General features: G+C 44.6%; 1 protein-coding gene across 1 annotated transcript; it reads right to left on the bottom strand.

Moving 5' to 3' along the window:
- On the bottom strand, nt 1-26,158 carry TMEM237 (transmembrane protein 237). The gene is made up of 13 exons (XM_056855676.1): nt 26,141-26,158; nt 20,706-20,737; nt 20,469-20,479; nt 19,703-19,759; nt 17,260-17,373; nt 16,684-16,777; nt 14,441-14,595; nt 12,293-12,416; nt 11,711-11,902; nt 4,256-4,329; nt 3,338-3,431; nt 1,542-1,663; nt 1-103 (listed from the first exon to the last, which is right to left on the bottom strand). Exons 1-13 carry the CDS (start codon nt 26,156-26,158, stop codon nt 42-44), a joined length of 1,149 nt encoding a protein of 382 aa, XP_056711654.1. The 3' UTR covers nt 1-41.

Below are 26,158 nucleotides of genomic sequence, written 5' to 3'. Positions count from 1 at the left end.
AGCCGTCATAGCTTTAGTTTTTGAAGAGGTTCTCTGTATCATTAAGCGACTTGGGGTTCTTTATCTAGAGGAGGGTAGTCTTCGATTTCAGCATTAAACAGTTCTACAAGGGGAGGAAAAGCAAGTAAGGGTCATTCAAATGCAGTTCAAAGCTACAATATTTAGCAATCAACTCTGAAGCCCTTGAAAAATGAGAGAGAAAGGAAGGAAGGAAGAAAAGATGCCAGTAGAAAACAAGAAAACTGAGGTAAAAACTGGCTCAGAAGCACAGTGAGGAATGCCCTGGGCCTTTAAGAAGAAAAGTTGGTTTTTATATGCTGACTTTCTCTACCACTTAAGGAAGAATCAAACCAGCTTACAATCACCTTCCCTTCCCCTCCCCACAACAGACACCCCGTGGGGTAGGTGGGGCTGAGAGAACTGTGACTGGCCCAAGGTCACCCAGCTGGCTTCATGTGTAGGAGTGGGGAAACCAACCAACCGAGTTCACCAGATTAGCGTCTGCCGCTCATGTGGAGGAGTGGGGAATCAAACGCGATTCTCCAGATTTTCCACTCTCAAAACCACCGCTCTTAACCACTACACCATGCTGAAGTAAAAATTGGCTCAGGAGCACAGTGAAGAGTGCCCTGGGCTTTTGACCCAGGCAGGAAAAGCACTGCCCAAGAGGATGAAGGACACCTCCCACTAGTGATCACAGGAAGCTGTTCTTTGTCCCCATCTCCGATCCCAATGGGAGATCAAGGTCCCATCAAGGTCACCCCCCTCTTTGAGTGAGAATGAAATTCTCACAGTGAGGTAGTCTCCCACCCACCACTCATTCACTCTCCGCTGTGCCTTCTGCTTCCATGTTTCACTGCCTTCTCCATGCTACTCATCTGGGTTATTTTGCCGTCAAGTAGCAGCCGACTTTGCCCTGTAGGGTTTTCAAGGCAAGAGATGAGCAAAGGTGATTTTCCATTGCCTACCTCCATGAGGAAGACCCAACAAGAGATAGATTGACTCTATAAAGGAAGCCACAGCCCTCAATTCGCAAGACCTGAGCAAGGCTGTTAAAGATAGGACGTTTTGGAGGACATTGATTCAAACATAGGACCTTTTGGAGGACACTGGAGGAATCTGGAGGACATTTTGAAGGATTCATGGAGGAAATTGATTCATAGATAGGACCCTTTGGAGGACACTGGAGGACATCTAGAGGACGTTTTGAAGGATTTATGGAGGACATTGATTCAAAGATAGGACCTTTTGGAGGACATTGATTCATTGATAAGACCTTTTGGAGGACACTGGAGGACATCTGGAGGACGTTTTGAAGGATTCATGAAGGACATTGATTCATAGATAGGACGTTTTGAAGGACATTGATTCATAGAGTCACCATGAGTCAGAAGTGACTTGACGGCACTTCACACACACACCTCCATGTAGCAATCCAGGACAGTATTTACATGTCAAAGCACCGCAATGAGCAATTTGACAATTAGAAGATTAAGATGGCTTAAGGATCACAATATGCCCTCCCCACCCCCATTCTGTACCTTCACTGTAATCTAGCTGAGGCCGGTAAGACAAGAAAAGCCAGGAGACACCAACAAGGAGCGCTATTACTAGATTGACCACCATCCAGGGCTGAAGAATCTCTTCCTCTCTACCTGAGGTCCTGAAAATAAATATACAAGTACTTAAAGACAAGAGAGATGTGACATTGGCAGTCACGGGCACAAGCACAGAAGGACCCCAATCTACATTTCAGATGTCTTATCATTAACAGGGCAATTCATACTCTACATCTGCGGTGTGTATTTGTATTGGATGTCTGCATAGAGTGGATAGATCTGGATGGATCAGTGAGACCTAGGTTCAACTCCTTGCTCACTGGGTGACCTAGAATCAGCCACACACACTTCACCTAACCCCCTTCACACAGATGTTGTGAAGAAGGAATAGGATGATCCCACATTCGCTGAGGATCCAAAACAGCTTACATCATTCTCTTCTCCTCCACTTTATCCTCGCAACAACCTTGCAGGGTAGATGAGGCTGAGTGTGTGTGACGGGCCCAAGGTCACCCAGCAAGCTTCCACCGCAAAGTGAGGATTCAAACCTGGGTCTCCCAGATCCTAGTCCAACAATCTACGCACTACACCATACTGGCTCTCTGGTAAACATAATATTAATGAAATGGTCATTAACAAGAACCTTAAGAATTCAAAAAAGTGTGTATTAAAAACAAGTACAGTGATTGCAAAAAAAATACCTAATTAAGGCTCCTTGCAGTCGCGTCCCATATGGGCACACATTAGTAAATCATACCTGTGACTCTATGAAGACTGCATGAAAGGCACAATAGCTTCTAAGGCAGATGATAATGTAATTTGTTAACACTGGTCAAAATGTTTAAGAAGTGTTTACTATGAGGGTATATTGCCTTGCGAAACAGCATAAGACTGAAAGCCATTAAAATACTGCTGCATCGTTGTTTAAAAAAACCCCACAGTGAACATTTTTAGTTCTGGGGGGCGTGAGGGTTCCCGTCACTCCTTGAACAGTACCGTTCATGCTTGGCTCAACAGTGGTTGAGGGACAGGACAGGGAAATCATGGAAGCTCAGATTTAAAACCATATGAAAAATGCATCCATCTCTGGCCAGTTAACAGTCTTTTGATGAGAAGAGTTTTAGGCCACGCATATCTTGTACCAAAATCTTGTACCAACACATCCAGAGGGACAAATAACCTATGGATCTTCATAGACAGACGATATGCCTAATTTCTCAAATTGAAAGGTGGGGAAGCCAGCGTGGTGTAGTGGTTAGAAGTGGAGGTTTGGAGCAGTGGGCTCTGATCTGGAGAACCGGGTTTGATTCCCCACTCCTCCACATGAGTGGTGAAGGCTAATCTGGTGAACTGGGTTGGTTTCCCCACTCCTCCACATGAAGACTGCTGGGTGCCCTTGGTTTAGACACAGCTCTCTCAGCCCCACCTACCTCACAGGGTGTCTGTTGTGGGGAGGGGAAGGGAAGGTGGTTGTAAGCCGGTTTGAGTCTCCCTTAAGTGGTAGAGAAAGTTGGCATATAAAAACCAACTCTTCTTCTTCATCGTCATCTAGGGGAACTCTAAAAAGGACCAGGTGATATGACTTTTTTATAGCTATAGAACGGGGATTGCAAGAAAACAGTAATGAGGATATCTGGCTCCCAAAGTGACCAGGGGAGCATTTCAAGAGTGTGACAAGACCAATAACAGTACAGTACATCACAAGCCAAGCAACAATTAATATTGATTTATTGCTTAGCACAAAATTGTTGATCTTTGAGAAGGAAAGGAAACCCTACCAGAGGCTGCCGTTCTCTGAAGGTGGCGTGTAGAGGTTGATTCTGTCGCCTGTCATCTGCTGGCTCAGTGACAAGATGAGAGCAGCGAAGTACACTGAGGGGGGGAAAATCAGTGAAATCAGTACCATCCGTAGACTTTTCATAAGCCCAATGTCACTTAAACTGTTGCACCCCTATGTGGCTGCTGCCTTCCAAATCCACCCAGTACCTAGATCTCCCTCTTCAGCAGCACAAAACAAAAGACACAGCCCCCTGCAAAAACCCTGAGCCGTTTTCTGATTGTCCATCTACCAAAATCGCTAAATGTTCTGCATCAGGAAATACATGTCTTGCTGTTCTTCCTCTTTGGGACATCTTCCACATGTTCTTATCAGGGAAACAAAAGTGGTGTGAGAAACCCCTCAAGATTACTTCAGCAACCCTCTAAAAAGGTAAAGGTAGTCCCCTGTGCAAGCACCGGTTCATTCCTGACCCGTGGGGTGACATCACATCCCGACGTTTACTAGGCAGACTATGTTTACGGGGTTGTTTGTCATTGCCTTCCCCAGTCGTCTACATTTTTACCCAACAAGCTGGGTACTCATTTTACCAACCTCAGAAGGATGGAAGAAGAGGAGTTGATTTTTATATGCCAACTTTCTCTACCTCTTAAGGGGGACGCAAACCGGCTTACAATCACATTCCCTTCCCCTCCCCACAACAGACACCCTGTGAGGTACGTGGGGCTGAGAGAGTGTGACAGCCAAATGTCACCCAGCTGGCTTCATGTGCAGGAATGGGGAAACAAATCCAGTTCACCAGTTTAGCTTCCGCCGCTCATGTGGAGGAGTGGGGAATCAAACCTGGTTCTCCAGATCAGAGCCTACTGCTCCAAACCACCGCTCTTAACCACTACACCACGCTGGCTCACATACTCACTGAAAGAGGCGACTGCTGCTGGGTTCAGGGTCAGGAAGCCCCGCACAGCTACTGGTGCTTTAGCCAAGTCAATCCTGAGGAGAGGAGAGGAAACAGGCTCATTTATAATGCAGCCCAACAATAGCATATCTTGTTCTGATAAGCAGCAAGCCCATGCCCACGGAAAATTTCTTTTGAATGTTATTTAGGTCCCAATTTGATACCCTTCCATCTGCTGTACTTTTCTTCATTGCCCAAGAGAGACACACAAATGCTCTTGTTCCATTTATATGGTGGAGACACTAACACATATTTTGCTCCATTGTGAACATTACGATGATGGCAGAAATCGTTTAATTACTCCCCTCCTATCTCAATTTGTACACTCTTACATGTCTGAGGCCTCCTTGGTAGAATATCCACCACTTCTGCTCCTGCTAAAAGCCAACTGGCTGTCCCTCTGCATCACTCTGTCCTTGGGTATGCAGCCAGAGACGCTCAGTGTATGTGCCATCAAGTCACAGCCGACTTATAGCAACCCTGTAGGGTTGTCAAGGCAAGAGATGATCAGAGGTGGTTTGCCATTGCTGGCCTCCATGTAGCAACCCTGGACTTCCTTGGTGGTCTCCCATCCAAATACTAACCAAGGCTGACCCTGCTTAGCTTCTGAGATCTGACAGGGTAGCCTGGGCCATCCCGGTCAGGGAAATTTAAACCATAAAACATTCTGTACTTCTTCAGCTGCTGGCACAGGACCCCAAATTGGGTCATAAGTCTACCTAAGGCAAGTTGGGTTAGGGCTGCGAGCATCAACCTGCCTTTTTTAAAAGCAATTTTTTACAAAGAAGGAGAACCAGAGAGATGGTGGAGGCATAAAGGGAAATGCGTGCAAAAAATGGATGGCATTAGAACTGAAAGTTCTTAGACAAGGGATATTCACAGGATTCAATGATATTCCAACATCCTAGGAACAAATTTGTGTTTGTGTGTAAAATGCCGTCAAGTCACAGCCAACTTATGGTGACCCCGTAGAGTTTTCAAGGGAAGAGACGTTCAGAGGTGATTTACCATGGCCTGCCGCTGCGTGGGCTGAGAAAGTTCGGAGAGAACTGTGACTGGCCCAAGGTCACCCAGCAAGCTTAGAGTGGAGAAGTGAGAGTGGAGAAGCGAGGAACCAAACCTGGTTCTCCAGGTTAGAGTCCACCATGCTTAACCACTACACCACATTCCCTGACCCTCCCTTTTATCCACCTCAAGAATTTTCAGCTACCAGGTAGACTTGCATAAATTATGCACCCAGTCTAGAAGAACGTGCAACCAACTCGAGGTGACCCCAGCCATGGGGTATGCTAGGTAAGAGATGAGCAGTGGCTTCCTTGGTGGTCTCCCATCCAAGTATTGACTGTTGCCAACCCAGCTTAGCTCTCAAGCTCTGATGAGATAGGACTAAACCAGGCTATTAAGGCTGCTATGCACACAGTACTGAAGACAAAACAAGGTGTAACAAGGCTCTCAGCTCCAGGGCAAAAGCCAAAAGGTTGTAAAAGTTGTTTTATGCATTCAGGGAAAACAGAAAGAAGTGCCTCAGCTGCAAAGGTGTGTTTGCACAAAGAAGGAGAGTTGGTTTGTATATGCTGACTTTCTCTACCACTTAAGGAAGAATCAAACCGGCTTACAATCACCTTCCCTTCCCCTCCCCACAACAGACACACCCGGTGAGGTGGGTGGGGCTGAGAGAGATCTAAAACAGCTGTGACTAGCCCAAAGTCACCCAGCTGGCTTCATGCGGAGCAGTGGGGAAACCAACTCGGTTCACCAGATTAGAGTTTGCCACTCATGTGGAGGAGTGGGGAATCAAACCGGGTTCTCCAGATTAGAGTCCGCTGCTCCAAACCCCCGCTCTTAACTACTACACCACGCTGGCTCCCCAGCCAGGACTAAGCCAGGCTATTCAGGCTACGATGTACACAGTACTAAAGACAAAACAAGGTGTGGCAGGCTCTCAGCTCCAGGGCAAAAGCCAAAAGGTTGTAAAAGTTGTTCTATGCATTCAGGGAAAACTGAAAGAGCCTCAGCTGCAAAGGTGTGTTTTCCCAAAAGAAACCAGGGAGGGAGTCTGGAGCAGGAAGCAAGGCTAGAATGCAAAAACTACGGGGGAGGGGGAAGAACTCGACTTCAAGGTAATTGCTCTCTAGCAAGTTGCACTTCCTACTTTGGTCACATAATGAGAAGACAGGAGTCACTGGATAGAATCATAAAGTTGGAAGGGACCACCAGGGTCATCTAGTCCAACTCCCTGCACAATGCAGGAAATTCACAACTACCTCCCCACCACACACACCCCAGTGACCCCTACTCCATGCCCAGAAGATGGCCAAGGTGCCCTCCCTCTCATGATCTGCCTAAGGTCATAGACAATAATGCTAGGAAAAGACAATAATGCTAGGAAAGACAATACTGCTAAGAAATGACAATAATGCTACGAAAAGACAATAATGCTACGAAAAGACAATAATGCTACGAAAAGACAATAATGCTACGAAAAGTTGAGGGCAGCAGGAAAAGAGGAAGACCCAACATGAGATGGATTGACTACAAAGGAAGTCATGGCCTTCAGTTTGCAAGATCTGAGCAAGGCTGTTCATGACAGGATGTTTTGGAGGACATTGATTCATAAGGTTGCTGCGCGTCAGAAGTGACTTGACGGCACTTAACCCACCCGCAAGTTGCACTTCTGCCAGCTCAGGTGGCCTGGAGTCCCAACGGATCTGAGAGCCTTCATCCACGCGGCACGGATTAACGCATGCTCGCAGAAGCAACACCTGACATCTTTCGCAATGCTCCAAAGGAAATGTGCACAGAGGGGTCCTTGTTTCTGGATTTAAATCAGCAGAGTTCCCACCTCTCATCTGTGATTGGGGCTCCGATACGATGAACACCTGAGGGAGGGGCTGTGGTTCAGTGGTAGAGCATCTGCTTGGCATGTAGAAGGTCCAAGGTTCAATCCCAAGCATCTCCAGTTAAAGGGACTAGGCAAGTAAAAAGATAAAGGTGGTCCCCTGTGCGAGCACCGGGTCATTCCTGACCCATGGGGTGATGTCACATCCCGACGTTTACTAGGCAGACTTTGTTTGCGGGGTGGTTTGCCAGTGCCTTCCCCAGTCATCTTCCCTTTACCCCCAGCAAGCTGGGTACTCATTTTACCCACCTCGGAAGGATGGAAGGCTTAGTCAACCTTGAGCCAGCTACCTGAAACCAACTTCCGTTGGGATTGAACTCAGGTCGTGAGCAGAGCTTGGACTGCAGTACCGCAGCTTACCACTCTGTGCCACGAGGCTCTTACTAGGCAAGTGTGTGTGTGTTAAGTGCCGTCAAGTCGCTTCCGACTCATGGCGACCCTATGAATGAAAGTCCTCCAAAATGTCCTATCTTTGACAGCCTTGCTCAGATCTTGCAAATTGAAGGCTGTGGCTTCCTTTATTGAGTCAATCCATCTCTTGTTGGGTCTTCCTCTTTTCCTGCTGCCCTCAACTTTTCCTATCATGACGGTCTTTTCCAGTGACTCTTGCCGTCTCATGACGTGACCAAAATACAACAGCCTCAGTTTAGTCATTTTAGCTTCAATGGTCAGTTCAGGCTTGATTTGATCTATAACCCACTGTTTTGTTTTTTTGGCGGTCCACGGAATCCGTAACACTCTCCTCCAACACCACATTTCAAAGGAATCTATTTTCTTCCTATCAGCTTTCTTCACTGTCCAGCTTTCACACCCATACATAGTAATAGGGAATATGATGGCATGAATTAATCTAGTCTTGGTGGCCAGAGTCACATCCTTACACTTCAAAATATTTTCTAGCTCCTTCATGGCTGTCCTTCCCAGTCTCAATCTCCTTCTAATTTCTTGGCTGCAGTCTCCCTTTTGGTTGATGGTGGAGCCAAGGAATAGAAAGTCTTGAACAATTTCAATTTCCTCATTGTCAACCTTAAAGTTGTGTAATTCTCCTGTAGTCATTACTTTTGTTTTCTTGATGTTCAGCTGTAGTCCTGCTTTGGCACTTTCTCTTTTAACTTTCAGCAATAGTTGTTTCAAATCTTCACTATTTTCTGCCAATAATGTAGTGTCATCAGCATATCTCAAATTATTAATGTTCCTCCCTCCAATTTTCACTCCACCTTCATCTAAATCTAATCCAGCTTTCCTAATTATATGTTCTGCATATAGATTGAAGAGATAGGGAGATAAAATACATCCTTGTCTGACACCTTTGCCAATTGGAAACCATTCCGTTTCTCCATATTCTGTTCTAACTGAGGCCTCTTGTCCAGAGTACAGGTTGCGCATCAAAACAATCAGATGTAGTGGCACACCCATTTCCTTTAAAACCAGCCATAGCTTTTCATGATCCACACAGTCAAAAGCTTTGCTGTAATCTATGAAACACAAGCTGATTTTCTTCTGAAATTCTCTCGTACGCTCCAGTAACCAGCGTATATTTGCAATATGATCTCTAGTGCCTCTTCCTTTTCTGAAACCAGCTTGAACATCAGGCATTTCTCGTTCCATATATGGTAACAGCCTTTGCTGTAAGATTTTGAGCATCACTTTACTTGCATGAGAAATTAATGCAATGGTCCGATAGTTGTTGCAATCTCTGATGTCTCCTTTCTTGGGAATTGGAATGTAAATGGATTGTTTCCAGTCTGTGGGCCATTGTTTTGTTTTCCATATCTGTTGGCATATTCTTGTCAAGATTTTGATGGACTCCGTTTCTGTGGCTTGGAATAGCTCTATTGATATCCCATCTGCTCCTGGTGATTTGTTTCTCCCGATTGCTCTCAATGCAGCTTTCACTTCACTTTCTAAAACTGTAGGTTCTTCTTCAAAAGATTCTTCTTGGAAAGAATCTTTTATCCTTTCATCTCTTCTGTATAGTTCTTCAGTGTATTGTTCCCACCTTTTCTTTATTTTGTCCTGTTCAGTTAATGTATTTCCATGCTGATCTTTCAGCATGCCTAACCGTGCTTTAAATTTCCCTTTGATTTCTTGGATCTCGTGGAATAGATCTCGTTCTTCCTTTTTTGTTGTTCTCTTCTATTTCTTTACACTGGCTATTATAATAGGTCTCTTTGTCTCTACATGCAAGTCGCTGGAACGTTGCACTTAGACTTTTGATTCTATTTCTGTCACCTTCTACTTTTGCTTCTCGTCTATCTCTGGCAATTTTAAGAGTTTCCTCAGACATCCATCGAGGTTTTTCTTTTCTTTTGGCTACAGGAATAGTCTTTGCACATTCTTCCTTGATAATATCTCTAGTTTCCACCCATAGTTCTTCAGGTTTACATTCACTTGAACTTAGTAATGCAAATCTGTTCCTTACATGGTCTTTAAACTCTTCCGGAATATTGCTTAGATTGTATTTTGGTGCTATGAATGTTTTGGTGTTTTTCTTAAGCTTTATCTTTATTTTCGATATTAGCAATTCATGATCTGTATTGCTCTCAGCAGTCGGCTCCTGGTCTTGTTTTGGCCGAGAGAATAGAGCTTCTCCATCTTCTGCTTCCAATTATATAATCTATTTGATTTCTATACTGGCCGTCTGGTGATGTCCATGTATACAATCGTCTATTTGGTTGCCTGAAACATGTGTTTGCAATGAACAGATAGTTGTCTTCACAGAATTCTACGAGGCGTTCTCCTGCTTCATTCCGTGCTCCTAGCCCAAATCTGCCAACAACATTTGATTCTGCTTTGTTTCCTACTTTTGCGTTCCAATCACCTATGATTATCAGCATATCTTGTTTAGGTGTGTGATCAATTTCTTCCTGAACACTGGCATAAAAACTTTCAATTTCTTCCTCATCAGCATCTGTAGTTGGGGCATAAACTTGAAGGATGCTTATGTTGATAGGCTTTCCCTGAAGTCTGATTGATATTATTCGGTCAGACTTTGCATTATAGCTCCTGACTGCCTTTGCTACATCTTGCCTCACTATTAAAGCAACTCCGTTTCTTCTCTTTTTGTCATTCCCCGAATAAAACACTTTGTAATTTTCTGATTGAAAATGTCCTAATCCAGTCCACTTTAATTCACTTATTCCCAGGACTGAAATTTCCATACGTTCCATTTCTTGTTTAACAATTTCAAGCTTACCTGATTCATGCTTCTCACATTCCATGTTCCTATTTTATGCGTCGAACAGCTTCGGACTTTCCTTTTGCATCTATTCATGTCAACCACTGAACGTCCTTTCGGCTTTAGTCCAATCGCATCATTAAGAACAGCGCTACTCGTACTTGTCCTCTGCTCTACCCCAGTAGCAGATTGAGTGCCATCCGACCTGGGGGTCCCATCTTCCAGCACTATATCTTTTTTCATTTTGGTTTGTCTCATCATAGGGTTTTCAAGGTAAAGGTTGGTCAGAAGTGGTTTACCAGTGCCTTCTTCTGCGCAGTACTAACCAGAGTTAGCCGTAGTGGCACTGCCGTTGTCTACGAAAGATCTTTCGCCAGTGTCACCTTCCACTACTGCTGCTGCCCAGTAGCTAACCTTCAGGGATTCCTCTACCCCTATCCCCATTGGAACTGCCTGTTCTCTTCTGCGGATGTGGCCATTGATCCCTTAAGGGGGTGGATGCATCTTCGTCTGGTGTCTCAGCTGTGACCATTCCGTCTTGAGTGACTCTGCTAGGAGTTTAGTCTCTTGATAGAGTCTAGACCCCTTACGGTATTGCTCTCAGCTTCCCTGACACTCACAAACCCCCTCACCACGTTAAGGTGTGCATCCAGAAGGGCAAGTAGGTGACGGGAAAGACCTCTGCCTGAGATCCTGGAGACGCTCCACCACTGGTAGCACTTAAAGCTGGCACAGAGTTGGGAAATGCAAGGAAACAGAGCACAAGGGGGATATACCTGTAGTACACTGTTGTCACTACTTTCACCTAAACATCATACTTCCATAAGAACATAAGAAGGGCCATGCCGGATCAGACCAAGGCCCATCAAGTCCAGTAATCTGTTCACACAGGGGCCAACCAGGGGCCTCTAGGAAGCCCACAAACAAGATGACTGCAGCAGCATTATCCTGCCTGTGTTCCACAGCACCTAATATATTCGGCATGCTCCTCTGATCCTGGAGAGGATAGGTCTGCATCATGACTAGTAGCCATTTTGACTAGTAGCCATGGATATCCCTCTCCTCCATGAACATGTCCACTCCCCTTTTAAAGCCTTCCAAGTTGGCAGCCATCGCCACATCCTGGGGAAGGGAGTTCCACAGTTTAACTATGCAGTTGCTGTCTATGTTTTTAATGCTGCACAGCACTTTGAAATGCTATGGAAAACAGCTCGTTTACACACCCATCGGTACACAGTTGGTACATTTGGCATATACCATTTATTTTCACCGCTTTGATGACTTTGGAAGGAAACCATAAGTTCTACCATAACGCTAGAGAAATGTATGAAAAGCGTACCGGTCGAAGGCTGAAACGGTGCAAATGGTGAGCAGAAGGTAAAGGAGACTCTGAGCAGGGTAAGCCAATGTCTTGTATTGCTCTAGCAAGTTAGAGGGAGTAGACAGCTGGTTCCCTGCCAGGACATAAATCACGATGATGTTCCAGATGGCATAGCCAGCAAGGAAGCCGTGAGTGAAAAGTCCAACCACTCTAAATGGATGAAAAAACATTTGGCAAAGTTTAAGCAGGTATGAGAGGAGGAGGAGGAGAAGAGTTGGTTTTTATATGCCGACTTTCTCTACCACTTAAGGAAGAATCAAACTGGCTTACAATCACCTTCCCTTCCCTACAACTGACACCCTGTGAGGTAGGTGGGGCTGAGGGAGCTCTAAGAGAGCTGTGACTAGCCCAAGGTCACCCAGCAGGCTTCATGTGGAGGAGTGGGGAAACCAACCTGGTTTGCCAGATTAGCGTCCGCCACACATGTGGAGGAGTGGGCCGGTAAATAACTGCAATTTCTGGGAAAGGAACCTCTGGGGAATTTCATCCAAATATTTAAGCTATCTATCCGCCTCAAATGATGATATCCCAGTCTCATACCTAAAACCCCGGTGAACCGAGAGTGCCACATCCCTGGTAGTCCAAGAAGCCTTCACGTCCAAAAACACATTGATGTTTTCGGTGGTTTTGATCAAATCATTGCGGTCAGCTGCCTGGAAACGCCCTTGTGAGAGAAACAGAAGGCTCAGTTACTTCTTTTCGCCTAAGGGTTGCCAACACCAGCTTGGGAGATGTCTGGAAATTTGGGGCCAGTGCCTGGCATGGGACCCCACCTGGGTATAATGCCACAGAGTTCGCCCTCCAAAGTGGTCATTTTCTTCAGGGAAACTGACCCCTGTGGTCTGGTGATCGGTCATAATTCTGTGAGGCCTTCAGGCCCCGCCTGGAGGTTGGCAACCTTAAACTGTGTGCAGGGCTACTTATTACTGGTTCTGGATTGTACCAGGAGGCTTTTTGCTATAACAAGACAGAGCTCATTTCACTGCTTTTCTCTACAGAACCACCCTTGTCATTACCGTACCAAGTATACAATCTTACACTCATTTGCTTGTAAACCCAATGAACAAAATGGAACTTCCATAAGTTAGTGTGTGCATAGATCGGGGTAAAAATAAGATTTTGAAGAAAACGTGGACACATGAAGCTGCCTTCTACTGAATCAGACCCTTGGTCCATCAAAGTCAGTATTGTCTACTCAGACTAGGGTTGCCATCCTCCAGCTATTAACTGGAGATCTCCCGCTATTACAACTGATCTCCAGCCGATAGAGATCAGTTCCCCTGGAGAAAACGGCTGCTTTGGCAATTGGACTCCATGGCATTGAAGCCCCTCCCTTCCCCAACCCCCCCTCCTCAGGCTCCACCCCAAAAACCTCCCGCCGGTGGTGGAGACGGAACTGGCAACCCTAACTCAGACTGGCAGTGGCTCTCCAGGGTCTCAGGCAGGGGTCTTTCACATCACCTACTTGCGTAGTCCCTTTAACTGGAGATGCCGGGGATTGAACCTGGGACCTTGTGCATGCCAAGCAGATGCTCTACCACTGAGCTACAGCCCATCCCCAAATGTGCTTCCTTTTCTCCCTTGTGAATAGGGGAGCAGACCAGGGGAAACCTGCAGCCATCCACTGCGGAGGCAGGAACAAGACCAGCCCCGGGGAGCAAAGCAGGGGAGGTGGGGAAAGGAAGAAGGGCCATGACCAAGAAGGCCCTTCCTCCAGTTGCCACCTGTCTAGCTTCAGATGGTGGGGGCACCCAAAGCAGGGCCCACGAAGATGACTGGAGTGGTAAGGTAGGTTCATATGGCAGCCCTTAAATTAAATTATGGTGGGCCTGAACATAGGAACGTATTTTTAACGGTGGTGGAGTGTGTGAAGTCACAGCTGACTTATGGTGATCCTGCAGGGGTTTCAAGATAAGAGCCTGCCTCTGCACAGCGACCCTGGACTTTCTTGGTGTTCTCCCATCCAAACAGTAAACCGGGCTACTTGAGAGGGTTGAGAGCCAGTGTGGTGTAGTGGTTAAGAGCAGAGGTTTGGAGCAGTGGACTCTGATCTGGAGAACCGGGTTCGATTCCCCACTCCTCCACATGAATGGCGGAGGCTAATCTGGTGAACTGGATTTGTTTCCCCACTCCTACAAATGAAGCCAGCTGGGTGACCTTGGGCTAGTCACAGTTCTCTCAGCCCCACCTACCTCACAGGGTGTCTGTTGTGGGGAGGGGAAGGGAAGGTGATTGTAAGCCGGTTTGATTCTTCCTTAAATGGCAGAGAAAGTCGGCATATAAAAACTAACTCTTCTTCTTCTCCAGACTGAACATTCCCAAGTCCCTCAGCCTTTCCTCGTAGGGCTTGCTCTCACGGCCCCTGATCATCTCTCTACCAGCTCAATTCTGTCTACATCCTTTTTGAAGTGAGGCCTCCACAACTTCCTTGGTGGTCTCCCATCCAAACACTTACCAGGGCCAACCCTGCTTAGCTTCCGAGATCTAACGAGATCAGACTAGCCTGGACCACCCAAGTCAGGGCCCATTTCTACTATACTTAACAAATGCCTTACCTAAGAATACAAAAAATCTTGACTTGTTCCAGAGATTGACCTGCCTAAAAGCATCTTTAACAGCATAGGCATTTCTTATTTTAAAAAATAATCTATATCTATTGTGATGTTGAAAGACTAAGAAATTACTTACGATTTTTTTCTACAAACACCTTGCTGACAGGCTGGCTAACACCGACTGGAGCAAAAAAAACAGGATGTGGTTCGGAGGTTTTGACTTGGTCCTCTTCAATTATATCCTCTTCCTCCACACCTAATTCGTTGGAATTTTCTGCAGGCCGAGTTTTCCTATCAGTTTGAAAGCAGAAAAGGGGGAAAAAACAGAACAGTGATTCTCCCTTTGGGGCTGGGGAACAGGGACTGATCTAAGGGGGTGAAGGGGGACACCTGCCTTGAGAGCCATGCAGAGGGGGGGCGGCAGCACATGCGCACCATGGCTGGGGCCTGGACAGAGACAGCCCCACTCGTGGGTGCGGAGGGAGAGCCCTGCAGGCGGCCCAAATGGATGCCCGCAGCACCGGCCCGCCCCCAAGCTCTTCCCTCCTCTCTCCTGACAGATCTGCCCATGATATTCAGGGCCAAATGGGTCACCGGTGACAGGCAGCAGCCCCTCGGTGGGGAAAAGCGTCCTCGCTCCAGCGCGGGGCATTTTGGAGGACACTGATTCATAGCGCCGCCATGAGTCAAAAGCGACTTCACAGCACTTAACGCACGCACACACACACGACTCAAAGATCTGGAACAGCTACATGCAGTTAGGGAGTTCACAATCATGCACAGGCATAATCAAGTGATTGCTAAAGTAATGCAAACTGCATTTCACTGCAGAGGGACACATGAAGCTGCCTTATGCTGAACTAGACCCTCGGTCCATCAAAGTCAATACTGTCTGCTCAGACCGGCAGCGGCTCTCCAGGGTCTCAGGCAAGAGGTCTTTCACATCATCTACTTGTCTGGTCCCTTTAACTGGAGATGCCAGGGATTGAACCTGGGATCTTCTGTATGCCAAGCAGATGCTCTACCACTGAGCCACGGCCTCTCCCCAAATCCCCCCCTTCAGTTTGTCATGCCACAAGGAATTCTCCTTCAGCTCCTGAAGCAAAGGGATGTGTGTGTCTGGGTGTATGGGCGTTTTTTTTTTTTCTTAATTCAAGTTTACAAAATCGTGAGTCAAGTTTACTGAGATCATGTGTAGTACAGTGCTCTGAGTCATCAAAATCCCATTATATTATAAGAGCAAATTAACTGTGGAGACTTGGACTTCACAATTTACCTCCTCTTCTGAATATGCAGTGCAATTTAGCATGAATAAAATTAAAAGAGGATAAGCTCACTAATGAAACATTGAAGAAGGTTATTTTTCAAAACAGTGGAATATTTCGATTGCTGTATGTGCTTTGCTTAACATTTTTTGTGAAGCTGGAAACACACATGTGAAGGATCGACAGGAGCTTGAGAATTGCTGTGAAGTCATTATGAAGTGGACTTGCGATTGCAAATAGTATGCAAGAAGTACTTCTTGGACTTTTGGTATATTTGTCTGTTACATAATTAATGAAAGTCCAAAGAAAGTATGTAAATATTTTGACTATGTGAGATAAATGGTTTAATGATATTTGTATAGAGCCTCATTAGTGTGTTCCTAAACTGACTTTGTGCATTAGATCTTAAGATATAGAGGTGTGATTTTTTGGGTACTAAGGCCATTTATGCATGGGAGGTTTTGCCTTGAATTTGCTGTTCTCTAGATGCACATTTTCCCTGTCCGAATTCTCAAAACTCTGCATGGGGGCTTATTGTTGAGTTTGGAGAATTCAGATGGGGAAAATGTGCATCTAGAGAGCGGCAAATCCAAGGCAAAACCTCCCATGCATTATTGGCCTTAGTTCTAATGCTTCAGCTCCTGAAGCAAAGGGATGTATGCATCTGGGTGTACGAGAGGGACATTTCTTAATTCAAGTTTACAGGATTGTGAGTCAGTTTACTGAGATCATGTATGGTGTAGCGCTCTGAATTATCAAAATGCCATGATATTATAAGAGCAAATTAACTGTGGAGACTTGGAATGGTCATCCAGATGTAACGCTGTCAAAAAGCAATAATAAGGGGGTTACCGCACTTGTATTCCCAGAGATGTATTAAGAGTTTGAAAACGTTATAAATATACTGTTCGCACTTTGTTTGGCCCCTTTAGCTGTGAAGACGTCTTCCAACCATTTATAAGCCGTGGTACCCAAAAACCCTTTTAAAGCGATGTTTTTTATAACATTTTCAAACTCTTAATACATCGCTGGGAATACAAAGTGTGGTAACCCACTAAAACTCTTGTCATTAAATATTTTGGGGGGAAATGAGAATCCAACTGCAAATCCCTACCTGACTTTTTTCCAATGTTTACGGGTTAGAATCTCTTCAACCGGATGAGAATCCAAACCGTTTCCATACTGTTTGGTGAAACAGCTCTCCAATTCTGAATGTTTAAAAATGGGGAAACAAGATAATCTGTATTGCGAGTCAGCAATACAGTCTATGCAAAAAGGAACATCACAATGTTGGGCAGACAGAGCATTTTTTCCTGCGATTTCAACATCAAAAAGTTAATTTGGATATATTTAGTAACACAGCCACAAACCTTAATTTTAGCACTCTTTTTAGCGCTCTTTTACTGCAGTAATAAAACTGTCAATATTCCATTAAGACCTGCATTTATTTATTTAGGAAATTCTGATGCCACCATTCCTGAGTCCCGCTCGAAGTAGCTCACAGTTAACACACTAAATTATCAATATAAAAACAAACGGGTCATTAAAACAAGCCCAGGGACCTAAAAACTGCATAAAGCTATCTGTAAAAAACCTCAGACCAGAAACAGACCTCAAAACAGGTGTGGCAAAGAACTGAACATAAATCAGCTGGAAAAATAAAACCCCTGTTCTGCAAATGTCCACCTACCTGGAGGCATCTTCTTTTTCTTGCGTTTCCTCTGAGGGGCAATGCCTGGGCCCTCTGAAGTCAGAGGGTCACTGCTTTCAAATGGCCGACGAACAGCAGTTTGAACAATACTACCTGAAAGAGCAGACATCAAAGAATAACTTCAGTCAGCACCAGTCGTTACTGAAGTATCCGTTGTAAACTATGCACGTGACTAATTTTATGAGTACTGGCTGGATATTAGGAAATTTTTGTTTGCTGTAAGAGTAGTTCAGCGGTGGAATGGGCTGCCTAAGGAGGTGGTGAGCTCCCCCTCGCTGGAAGTCTTCAAGCAGCGGCTGGATGAACACTTGTCAGGGATACTCTAGAATGGTTCTGGATTGAGCAGGGGGTTGGACTAGATGGCCTTTATGGCCCGTTCCAACTCAATGATTCTACTTCTTACATAAGAACATAAGAAAGGCCATGCTGGATCAGACTAAGGTCGATCAAGTCTAGAAGTCTGTTCACACAGTGGCCAGCCAGGTGCCTCTAAGAAGCCCACAAACAAGATGACTGCAGCAGCATTCTCCTGCCTGTGTTCCACAGCACCTAATATAACAGGCATGCTCCTCTGGTCCTGGAAAGAATAGGTATGCATTATGACCAGTATCCATTTTTACTAGTATCCCATTTTATCTAGCTATTTGCTGCACTATCCAAACTCTTATTACCAGACATATTAACAGCTCCTAAGGTACGGCCAGGGATTCTGGAGGGTCTCCCCTCCATCTTCTGGGCATGGAGTAGGGGTCACTGGGGGTGTGAGGGGAGGTAGTTGTGAATTTCCTGCATTGTGCAGGGGGTTGAACTAGGTGACCCTGGTTGTCCCTTCCAGCTCTATGATGATACTTGCGAAGAACACTGCATCAAAAACTAGAATGAACAGACCAAAACTGAAAAGATTTCCCTAGGCATGCAACATCAGAGACTCCCTGTTTCCAACCACAGGTCCTGGAATGTGTGTGGGAAGCTGCTCTCAAAGTTCCTGCAAGTTTCAGGAGCAGTTTGTTACAGGTCAAGGAGAAGAAGGAGATCTCTTTAGAATAGGGGTGGGGAACCTCAGGCCCAGGGGGCCGTTTAAGGCCCGCGAAATCATTTGGTCTGGCCTTTGTGGGTCCTGGCAGATCTCTAGCTCAGAAGGATCTGAGACTGGCAATCCGCCCCTTCCCTCAGACAGGAATATCCTCTATTCAAGGCGGATGTGAGTTTGTTTTGCTGAGAAAAGGAACCTTTTTCTCCCCATGCAGAAGAGTCGTTAGCTATGGAGCTGCTAGGACCACCCAAGAAACTGTGTTAACCCTTTCCCACCTGGGCCGTAGAGAAACGTATTCCCTCTGTACAAGAGGGCTGGGGGCGGAGGTGGTGACAATGGAGGGGTTAAAGGGGGCAGGGCCAAAATGCGCAGGGGTGGGGGAAAGTTCTTCGCCAGTGTGTCCTCATTTCACACCTGCAGGCGGAGTTAGTAAAAGCCAGCTGTAGAATCCGGCCCTGACTATGCGGAGCAGGAGCAACTCTGGTGTGTGGCTGGACGGCTACACCCGGTTGGTGCAACAGACCATCCTGCGCCACCAGGTGGGCGAGTTTGCCACCAGTTGGATGCCTGCCTGCTTGCCCGCATTTGGGGGGGTCATCTGGGGCAGCTGCCTGCTTGGGGCTTGGTTGGCTAATTTTTAAGCTGATAATTTTGTATGGCCCGCGAACGATGTTATAAATATCCAAATGGCCCTTGGCGGAAAAAAGGTTCCCCACCCCTGCTTTAGAAGGTGAGGTGAGCTTAGCCAGCTACATGCTGGTGTAGTAGTCTGCCATTTCTTTATGTGTAAGACAGCTTGCTGGGGGTAAAGTGTAGACGACTGGGGAAGGCATTGGCAAATCACCCCATAAACAGTCTGCCTAGTCAATGTTGAGATGTGACATCACCCCATGGGTCAGTAATGACCCAATGCTTGCACCTTTACCTTTGAGACAATGTAATTACGCGATTATTTCGTTCCTCTGTCAGCCGCTACTGCTTCACGGTGAGGAGACCACAAGGAGTTTGAACCAGGGATGTTGAACTCATTTGTTACAAGGGCCGGATATGACATAAATGTCACTTGGTCAGGACGGACCATGCCTTGCCAGCCCAGATTGAGAGTGGGGGTGGCGGCTGCCTCGGCTGGTTCACGGGCCAGATAAGAGCTCTCAAAGGGCCAGATCCGGCCCTTGTGCCTTATGTTTGACACCCCTGGTTTAGACTAATACTTAGGCAAGGATTCTAGGAGTACACACAGAAGAGGCATAATGTAGTCCAAGCCAACTGACGCCACAAGGAAGAATCACGTAAAGGCTACGCCATCCACTATGTTGCAAGATCAAGTATGGTATATCCTACTTCCATACTACTTTCTATGTATTGCTCTTGACCAAGCCACCTTCTTACCTAACGAATTTGTCCCCTTAGCCTTTTTCCTTTTGGACCGACCAAGAGGAATTTCATCTAGAGTAAAGAACAAAACAAGTTTATATCCCATGAAGAAATTCACTTCTGTCATCTCTTCTGAGCCCTTGCAGGAAGATGGGATAGGAATCTAAGTTTTAAAAAATGAACAGGAGGATTGTGTCCAAGTACCACCCAGAATTCAGTTGAAAAGCCCCCCCCCCTTTATTTATTTACTTATTTTAAACATTTCTATGCTGCCTCTTCACTCAAATTGGGTCCCCAGGGCAGCAAACATTGGAACATTAAAACATCTCTACATTAAAACAGTAATTAACATTTTAGTGCAGAATGTTACACCTTCAAACCATGGGTGACCAAAGACACAAATTAAAAATTCAACCAACTGCTGAAAAGCATATTGTATGGCTTTCCCTATACCTTGTCCCACAGGTCAGCTGCCTAATTTAATACAAATATAAGACAGTCATAAAATGAAATTTAGCCAAGAATTCTCTGTATGCCGGTTTTTGTTGAATGATACTATTCCTGAAGTCATTTTAAAGGTGGTGGATTTTTTGATGGAAGTTGTCAATATAAGGACTAAAGTCTAAACCATATTTATATCGAAAATGTATGGACAGTGAATTTTGTGTACTGCTTACGTCATGTTTCTGAGTATATGCCAATAAAGGTCGATTGATTGATTGTTATTTAATATTGACTGTCTTATATTTCAAACTGACTATTGAACAATGAATAAACTCACCCTGATTTTCACTGCTGATCAAAAACGTTTCCGATCAAGGTGAAAAAGGTAAGAAAGAAAGAATACTGTTAAGTATGGAACAAACAGCAACTAAAAATGTTAAAACTCTCAAGTGTATGAGGTAAGGTTTTTTTTCAAAATCTCCAAAGACGATAAGCCCTTGGGCACGAAATATTCCCTCGCTTCCCCTAATATCTTTTGACTTGTCAAATTTCCCAGTGAATCAGTTAATCTTACCTTGGTACTGGTGGAAGGACACGGGGCGGACACTGAAATGAGAGGACAAATACATGTTAGTGTATTAAATGCTGGTAGCCTGTCCTTAGCGTAAGAAAATAATCGATTATTTATAACCATCACACGTTGCTCAACCTAATCATGCTTATTAGCAGAATGAAAAGTATGGACATTTGGAATGCAAGTTTTGCAACCAAGAAGTATTCCTCTTTACTGGGTTAACTAAAGGATGGCTTACAAACCTGGTAGCTCTCTCCCAAGCAACACAGTTTAAGAATCAGATTTCGAAAAGCAAACTGATTTCCTACAGTCAGACAAAAGCAAAACTGATTTCCTACAGTCAGACAAAATCTTTTCACTTTTTAAACACAGAAATTTAAGAAGAAACCAATGCTTACCACTTGCTTCCTGCCCATGTTGCAATCAAGATTCTATACAACCTAAAAGCAATCCCAGTGACCCTTATTAATCCAGCTCTAAAAATAAACTTCCAATGCCCAGGATTAGCTGGAAGTGTTAACTCCTGATTAAAGGCCTGATGGTGCTTTTCATTTAAGTGTGGTTTCTAATTTGCCACCGAAACAGCTCCTTAAATACCACTTGCTGTTCAAATCCAATATTCTGATCCATCCGCCATCAGCAATGCTCATTGCAGTGAAAACTGTGGCAGTAACTGTGATAGTATTCTGTGTTCTAACTATTGGCTTTGAAGCAAAACAAACCCTCTTAGAGCTAACTTTTTTTGTCTTGCAACTTAATAAATAAATAAATAGGACAAACAAGTGGGTTATAGATCATATCATGCCTGAACTCTCCCTAGAAGCTAAAATGACTAAACTGAGGCTATTGTTCTTTGGTCACGTTATGAGAAGAGTCACAGGAAAAGGCAATAATGCTATGAAAAGTGGAAGGCAGCAAGAAAAGAGGAAGACCCCACATAAGATAGACAGACAAAGACAGCCGTGACCTTCAATTTGCAAGACCTGTTAATGATAAGGCAGTTTGGAGGAAATTAATTTTTAGGGTAGCCATAAATCGGAAGCAACTTGACGGCACTTAACACACACACATTATGAAGCAACTAAACTGGCAACAATCAAGAAATGGAAAAAAATTAAGATAAATATATTTTAGGGTTACACACACAAACAATATAATTTGATTTCAGGAAAAAGAATGGAAGAGATTCCATCAGTATTCTCCCGTCTTAATCATTTAGTATAAGTGGAAATAAAGATTCTCTCAGCTCCTCTTCTTTTGTCAATATTTTATAATGAAGAAACTAAGCACTGACTTTGCCAGATAATAGTGATAACTGGGGGGGAAATCTGGACTGTCCTCAATAGATAAAACTTATTCTGCAGTAATTTAGTTCTTACATAAGTGACTGAAGTGATAGATGCCTTTATTCAGTATTTAAACTGACTTTATTCAGTATTTTCAAACTAGGCGTACTTATGATTTATTTACATTATTTATAATCTTCCTTTCTTGCTGAGACTAAAGGAAAATTACAGAATATGAACAGTGCAGTCAGACAGCAAAGAACAACAAATTACCGATGCAATAGGGCTAGGATTAACAGAATTAGGAAACAATGCAAACCACAAACTAGCAAAGTGTACTGTAAACAACACAGAAAGCGGATTACAAGGTAAAGACAACACATTAAAAGCAGATGATATTAATGATACTACAGAGTAACCATTTATTTCTGAGAAGCAAATCTGATTATGAACTGTAGGTGGAAGGTAATACCACAAAAGGATAGGCTGGAATGACATACAGGCTCTTTGTGACTTCACAGAAATTTGTAAGTTTTGCAGAAAATGACACCCAAGAAGACTGGGATTTGGATTTGGTCACCTAATGTCATCAGACTTAAGCGAAAACTTTTGAAGGCTGGGGAGGGGCTGTGGCTCAGTGGTAGAGCATCTGCTTGGCATGCAGAAGGTCCCAGGTTCAAACTCCGGCATCTCCAGTTAAAGGGACTAGGCAAGTAGGTGATGTGAAAGACCCCTGCCTGAGACCCTGGAGAGCCACTGCCAGTCTGAGTAGACAATACTGACTTTGATGGACCGAGGGTCTGATTCAGTGTAAGGCAGCTTCATGTGTTCATGTGAAGGCCAGTTCCAGTAGTAACTGAAACTTTACAATTTAAGCTGCGTATATAACCCATTACTGTGCCCCGTGGCACAGAGTGGTAAACTGCAGTACTGCACTCCAAGCTCTGCCATGACCTGAGTTCGATCACGACGGAAGTCAGCTTCAGGTCGGCTCTAGGTTGACTCAGCCTTCCATCCTTCTGAGGTTGGTAAAATGAGTACCCAGCTGGCTGGGGGTAAAGGGAAGATGACTGGGGAAGGCACTGGCAAACCACCCCGTAAACAAAGTCTGCCTATTAAACGTCGGGACATCACTCCATGGGTCAGGAATAACCTGGAGCTTGCACAGGGGACCTTTACCTTTACTTTTATATACCCCATTGCTGGATAGTGGTTGTTGCCGTCAAGGATCTGGAACAGATTTTCTGCATATATTCTGGCAATGTCCGATAATAGATTTATTTTTTTTAGAAAGTAGTAGTAATTACAGCATGACAAAGTATAATCTTCCTTGTTACTCTAAGGTACTTTTATTAGGATTCCTCAAAAATATAATTCATTAGGAAGAATTAAAAATTAAATTAAAAACGGGTCCCACGTGCAAACAGCTTAACAGGAACCACACTGAGCAATACAGGTTGAGTATCCCTTATCCGGACATCCCATATCCAGACTGACTCAAAAACCAGACATTTTGAGCTGGCATGCAGGCATTACTCACAGACCCGAGCAGCACACCAATTTGCTTTCTGATGGTTCAATGTGCACAGAATTATTTAAAATACTGTTTAAAATTACTACGTGTATAAAGTGTATATAAAACGTAAATGAATTTTGTGTTTACACTTGGGTGCCAACCCCAAGATGTCTCACATGAACTCACGAAGCTGCCTTAAACTGAATCAGACCCTCGGTTCATCAAAGTCAGTATTATCTACTCAGACCAGCAGCGGCTCTCTGGGGTCTCAGGCGGAGGTCTTTCCCATCACCTACTTGCATGGTTCCTTTAACTGGAGATGCCGGGGATTGAACCGGGAACCTTCTGCATGCCAAGCAGAAGCTCCACCACTGAGCCACAGCCCCTTTTCATTAGATATGTGCAAACATTCCAAAATACGGAAAGATCTGAAATACAGCCCACTTCTCGTCTCAAGCAGTCCAGATAAGGGATACTCAACCTGTACAAATCATCCTCTACAACGCAGATATTAACATGCAAATTGGCCCTCAAGTGGGAATCAGACATTCACATACTGAGGGTGACACAGGTCCCGTCTCAGCCTGAGCATTTTCAATTCGCCCCCAACTCTGCAACTACTCTCCACTCGTGTCTGGGCGCAAACGTATGGGAGGTTGTGGCTTGGATTTGCCCCTCTCCAGATGCACATTTTCCCCATCTGGATTCTCAAAACTCTGCATGGGGGCTTTTTTTTTTTTTATAATATTTTTTTTAATTTTTATAACATTAAACAAAACAAACAAGTACAAACAAATACAACAATAATAAAAAATAAAAAATAAGAAATCAAAAGAAAATACAAAAGAGTATCAATCATATGCTCTTATTAATACATTCATAATTACAAAATTGTAAAGTTCAAAAAACAAAAAATACCCTTTTGACCCTCCACCCACCTTAAAAAGTGACCCATCACCAGACTTCTGAAGAAGTGCCTTAACAGTTTTAAAAAATTCCATTAACAGTATAATAAAAAAGTAATAAAACTTGTTTCTAGAACTCACTAACTAAAATAGTAAAATCCATTTTTGCCAAAATAACTTCGAAGGCTTTCACGGTCAGAATTCATTGGTTCTTGTAGGTTATCCGGGCTGTGTGACCGTGGTCTTGGTCTTTTCTTTCCTGATGTTTCGCCAGCAGCTGTGGCCGGCATCTTCAGAGGAGTAACACTGAAGGACAGTGTCTCTCAGTGTCAAGGGTGTAGGAAGAGTAATATGTACTCAGAAAGGGGTTGGGTTTGAGCTGAATCATTGTCCTTGCAAAAAGTATCAAAGTATCCTTCAGTGTTCCTCCTCTGAAGATGCCGGCCACAGCTGCGGGCGAAACGGCAGGAAAGAAAATACCAAGACCACGGTCACACAGCCCGGATAACCTACAAGAACCAATGAACTCTGACCGTGAAAGCCTTCGACAATATTTTGAACGCCTCTACGGGGAGGAAATATTTCAACAGACCCGGAGATTGGAAACACCTCGGAACAAGAAAGCACATCTATTTTGTTCTTTACCTTTGATACTTTTTTGCAGGAAAATGATTCAGCTCCAACCCAACCCCTTTCTGACTATATATTACTCTTCCTACACACTTGACACTGAGAGACACTGTCCTTCAGCGTTCCTCCTCTGCAGATGCCAGCCACAACTGCTGGCAAAACGTCAGGAAAGAAAATACCAAGACCACGGTCACACAGCCCGGATAACCCACAAGGACCATTTTTACCAGTTTATCCCAATATGTGACGGCCTTTGCCCAAGTTTTTTTTAATTCTTCCATATCTTTGCCATGTAGGAATTCTGTTATTTTGGCCATCCTCCTATGCACCCACAACTTCTCTCTCCAGTCACGAATTGAAGGTTTATAGGGGGGCTTGTTTTTGAGCTCTGAGAACTTGGCGGGGGGGGGGGAAATGTGCGTTTGGAGAGCGGCAAACCCCAAGGCATCGACCTCCCATGCGTTTCCGCCCCACCGTGCGTGCGGGAGAGAGAAACCCACAACATAAGTTGCTATAGTCACCAGAAGCCAGCGCCACCCAAATCAGCTCCTGTTGGAAACAATGCTGTAAATAAATCCGGGGCTGAGGATTCCTTAGCAAAACTCCTGACGTGCTCGAGGAGGAGAGGTTGAAATGACATTATTTGTAGGGTCTGTCTAGGCCTATAAGGTATAGGGTTATACGCACACCCAGCTGCAAAGCCCGATCAGGTTGATTCTAGACCACTGGTTCCCAACCAGGGGTCCATGGACCCCCAGGGGTCCGCGAGAACTAAATTAAGGTCCGCAAAACAAAGTTATAAACCCATAATAAATTAATCTTTTCAATTAAAAGTTCTCTATTATAAAAAAACATATTCAAATATTATTCTGAGTTTAATGTTTAACTAACAGTTATGATTAAAGTTTATTTTCAAATTCTCGGAATTTTTATTTTGAACCTTGGGGTCCCTGCACCGAACAAAAAAGTCCTAGTGGTCCCTGGTCCAAAAAAAGGTTGGGAACCACTGCTCTAGACGGTCAGCATCCCCACCCACCACGAAGAGGTCTCCCCCCCAGCAAAACGATGCTGAGCAGCAACCCCTCGGGGCTCCCTCACCGGGCGGGCGGTCTCCAT

Source organism: Euleptes europaea, chromosome 9 (genome assembly GCF_029931775.1).
Source record: "Euleptes europaea isolate rEulEur1 chromosome 9, rEulEur1.hap1, whole genome shotgun sequence".
Lineage (NCBI taxonomy): Eukaryota > Metazoa > Chordata > Lepidosauria > Squamata > Sphaerodactylidae > Euleptes > Euleptes europaea.
The sequence above is the reverse complement of the archived record's forward strand: the minus strand, read 5'-3'. Positions and strand labels throughout refer to the sequence as shown.

Excerpts from the sequence above, each read along its gene's own strand:
- TMEM237 (XM_056855676.1), bottom strand. Across the intron at positions 12,417-14,440 it reads GGTGTTTGTAGAAAAAAATC|GGCGTTTCCAGGCAGCTGAC; the intron begins GTAAGTAATTTC and ends TTCTCTCACAAG. Across the intron at positions 4,330-11,710 it reads ACCGTTTCAGCCTTCGACCG|GATTGACTTGGCTAAAGCAC; the intron begins GTACGCTTTTCA and ends TCCTCTCCTCAG.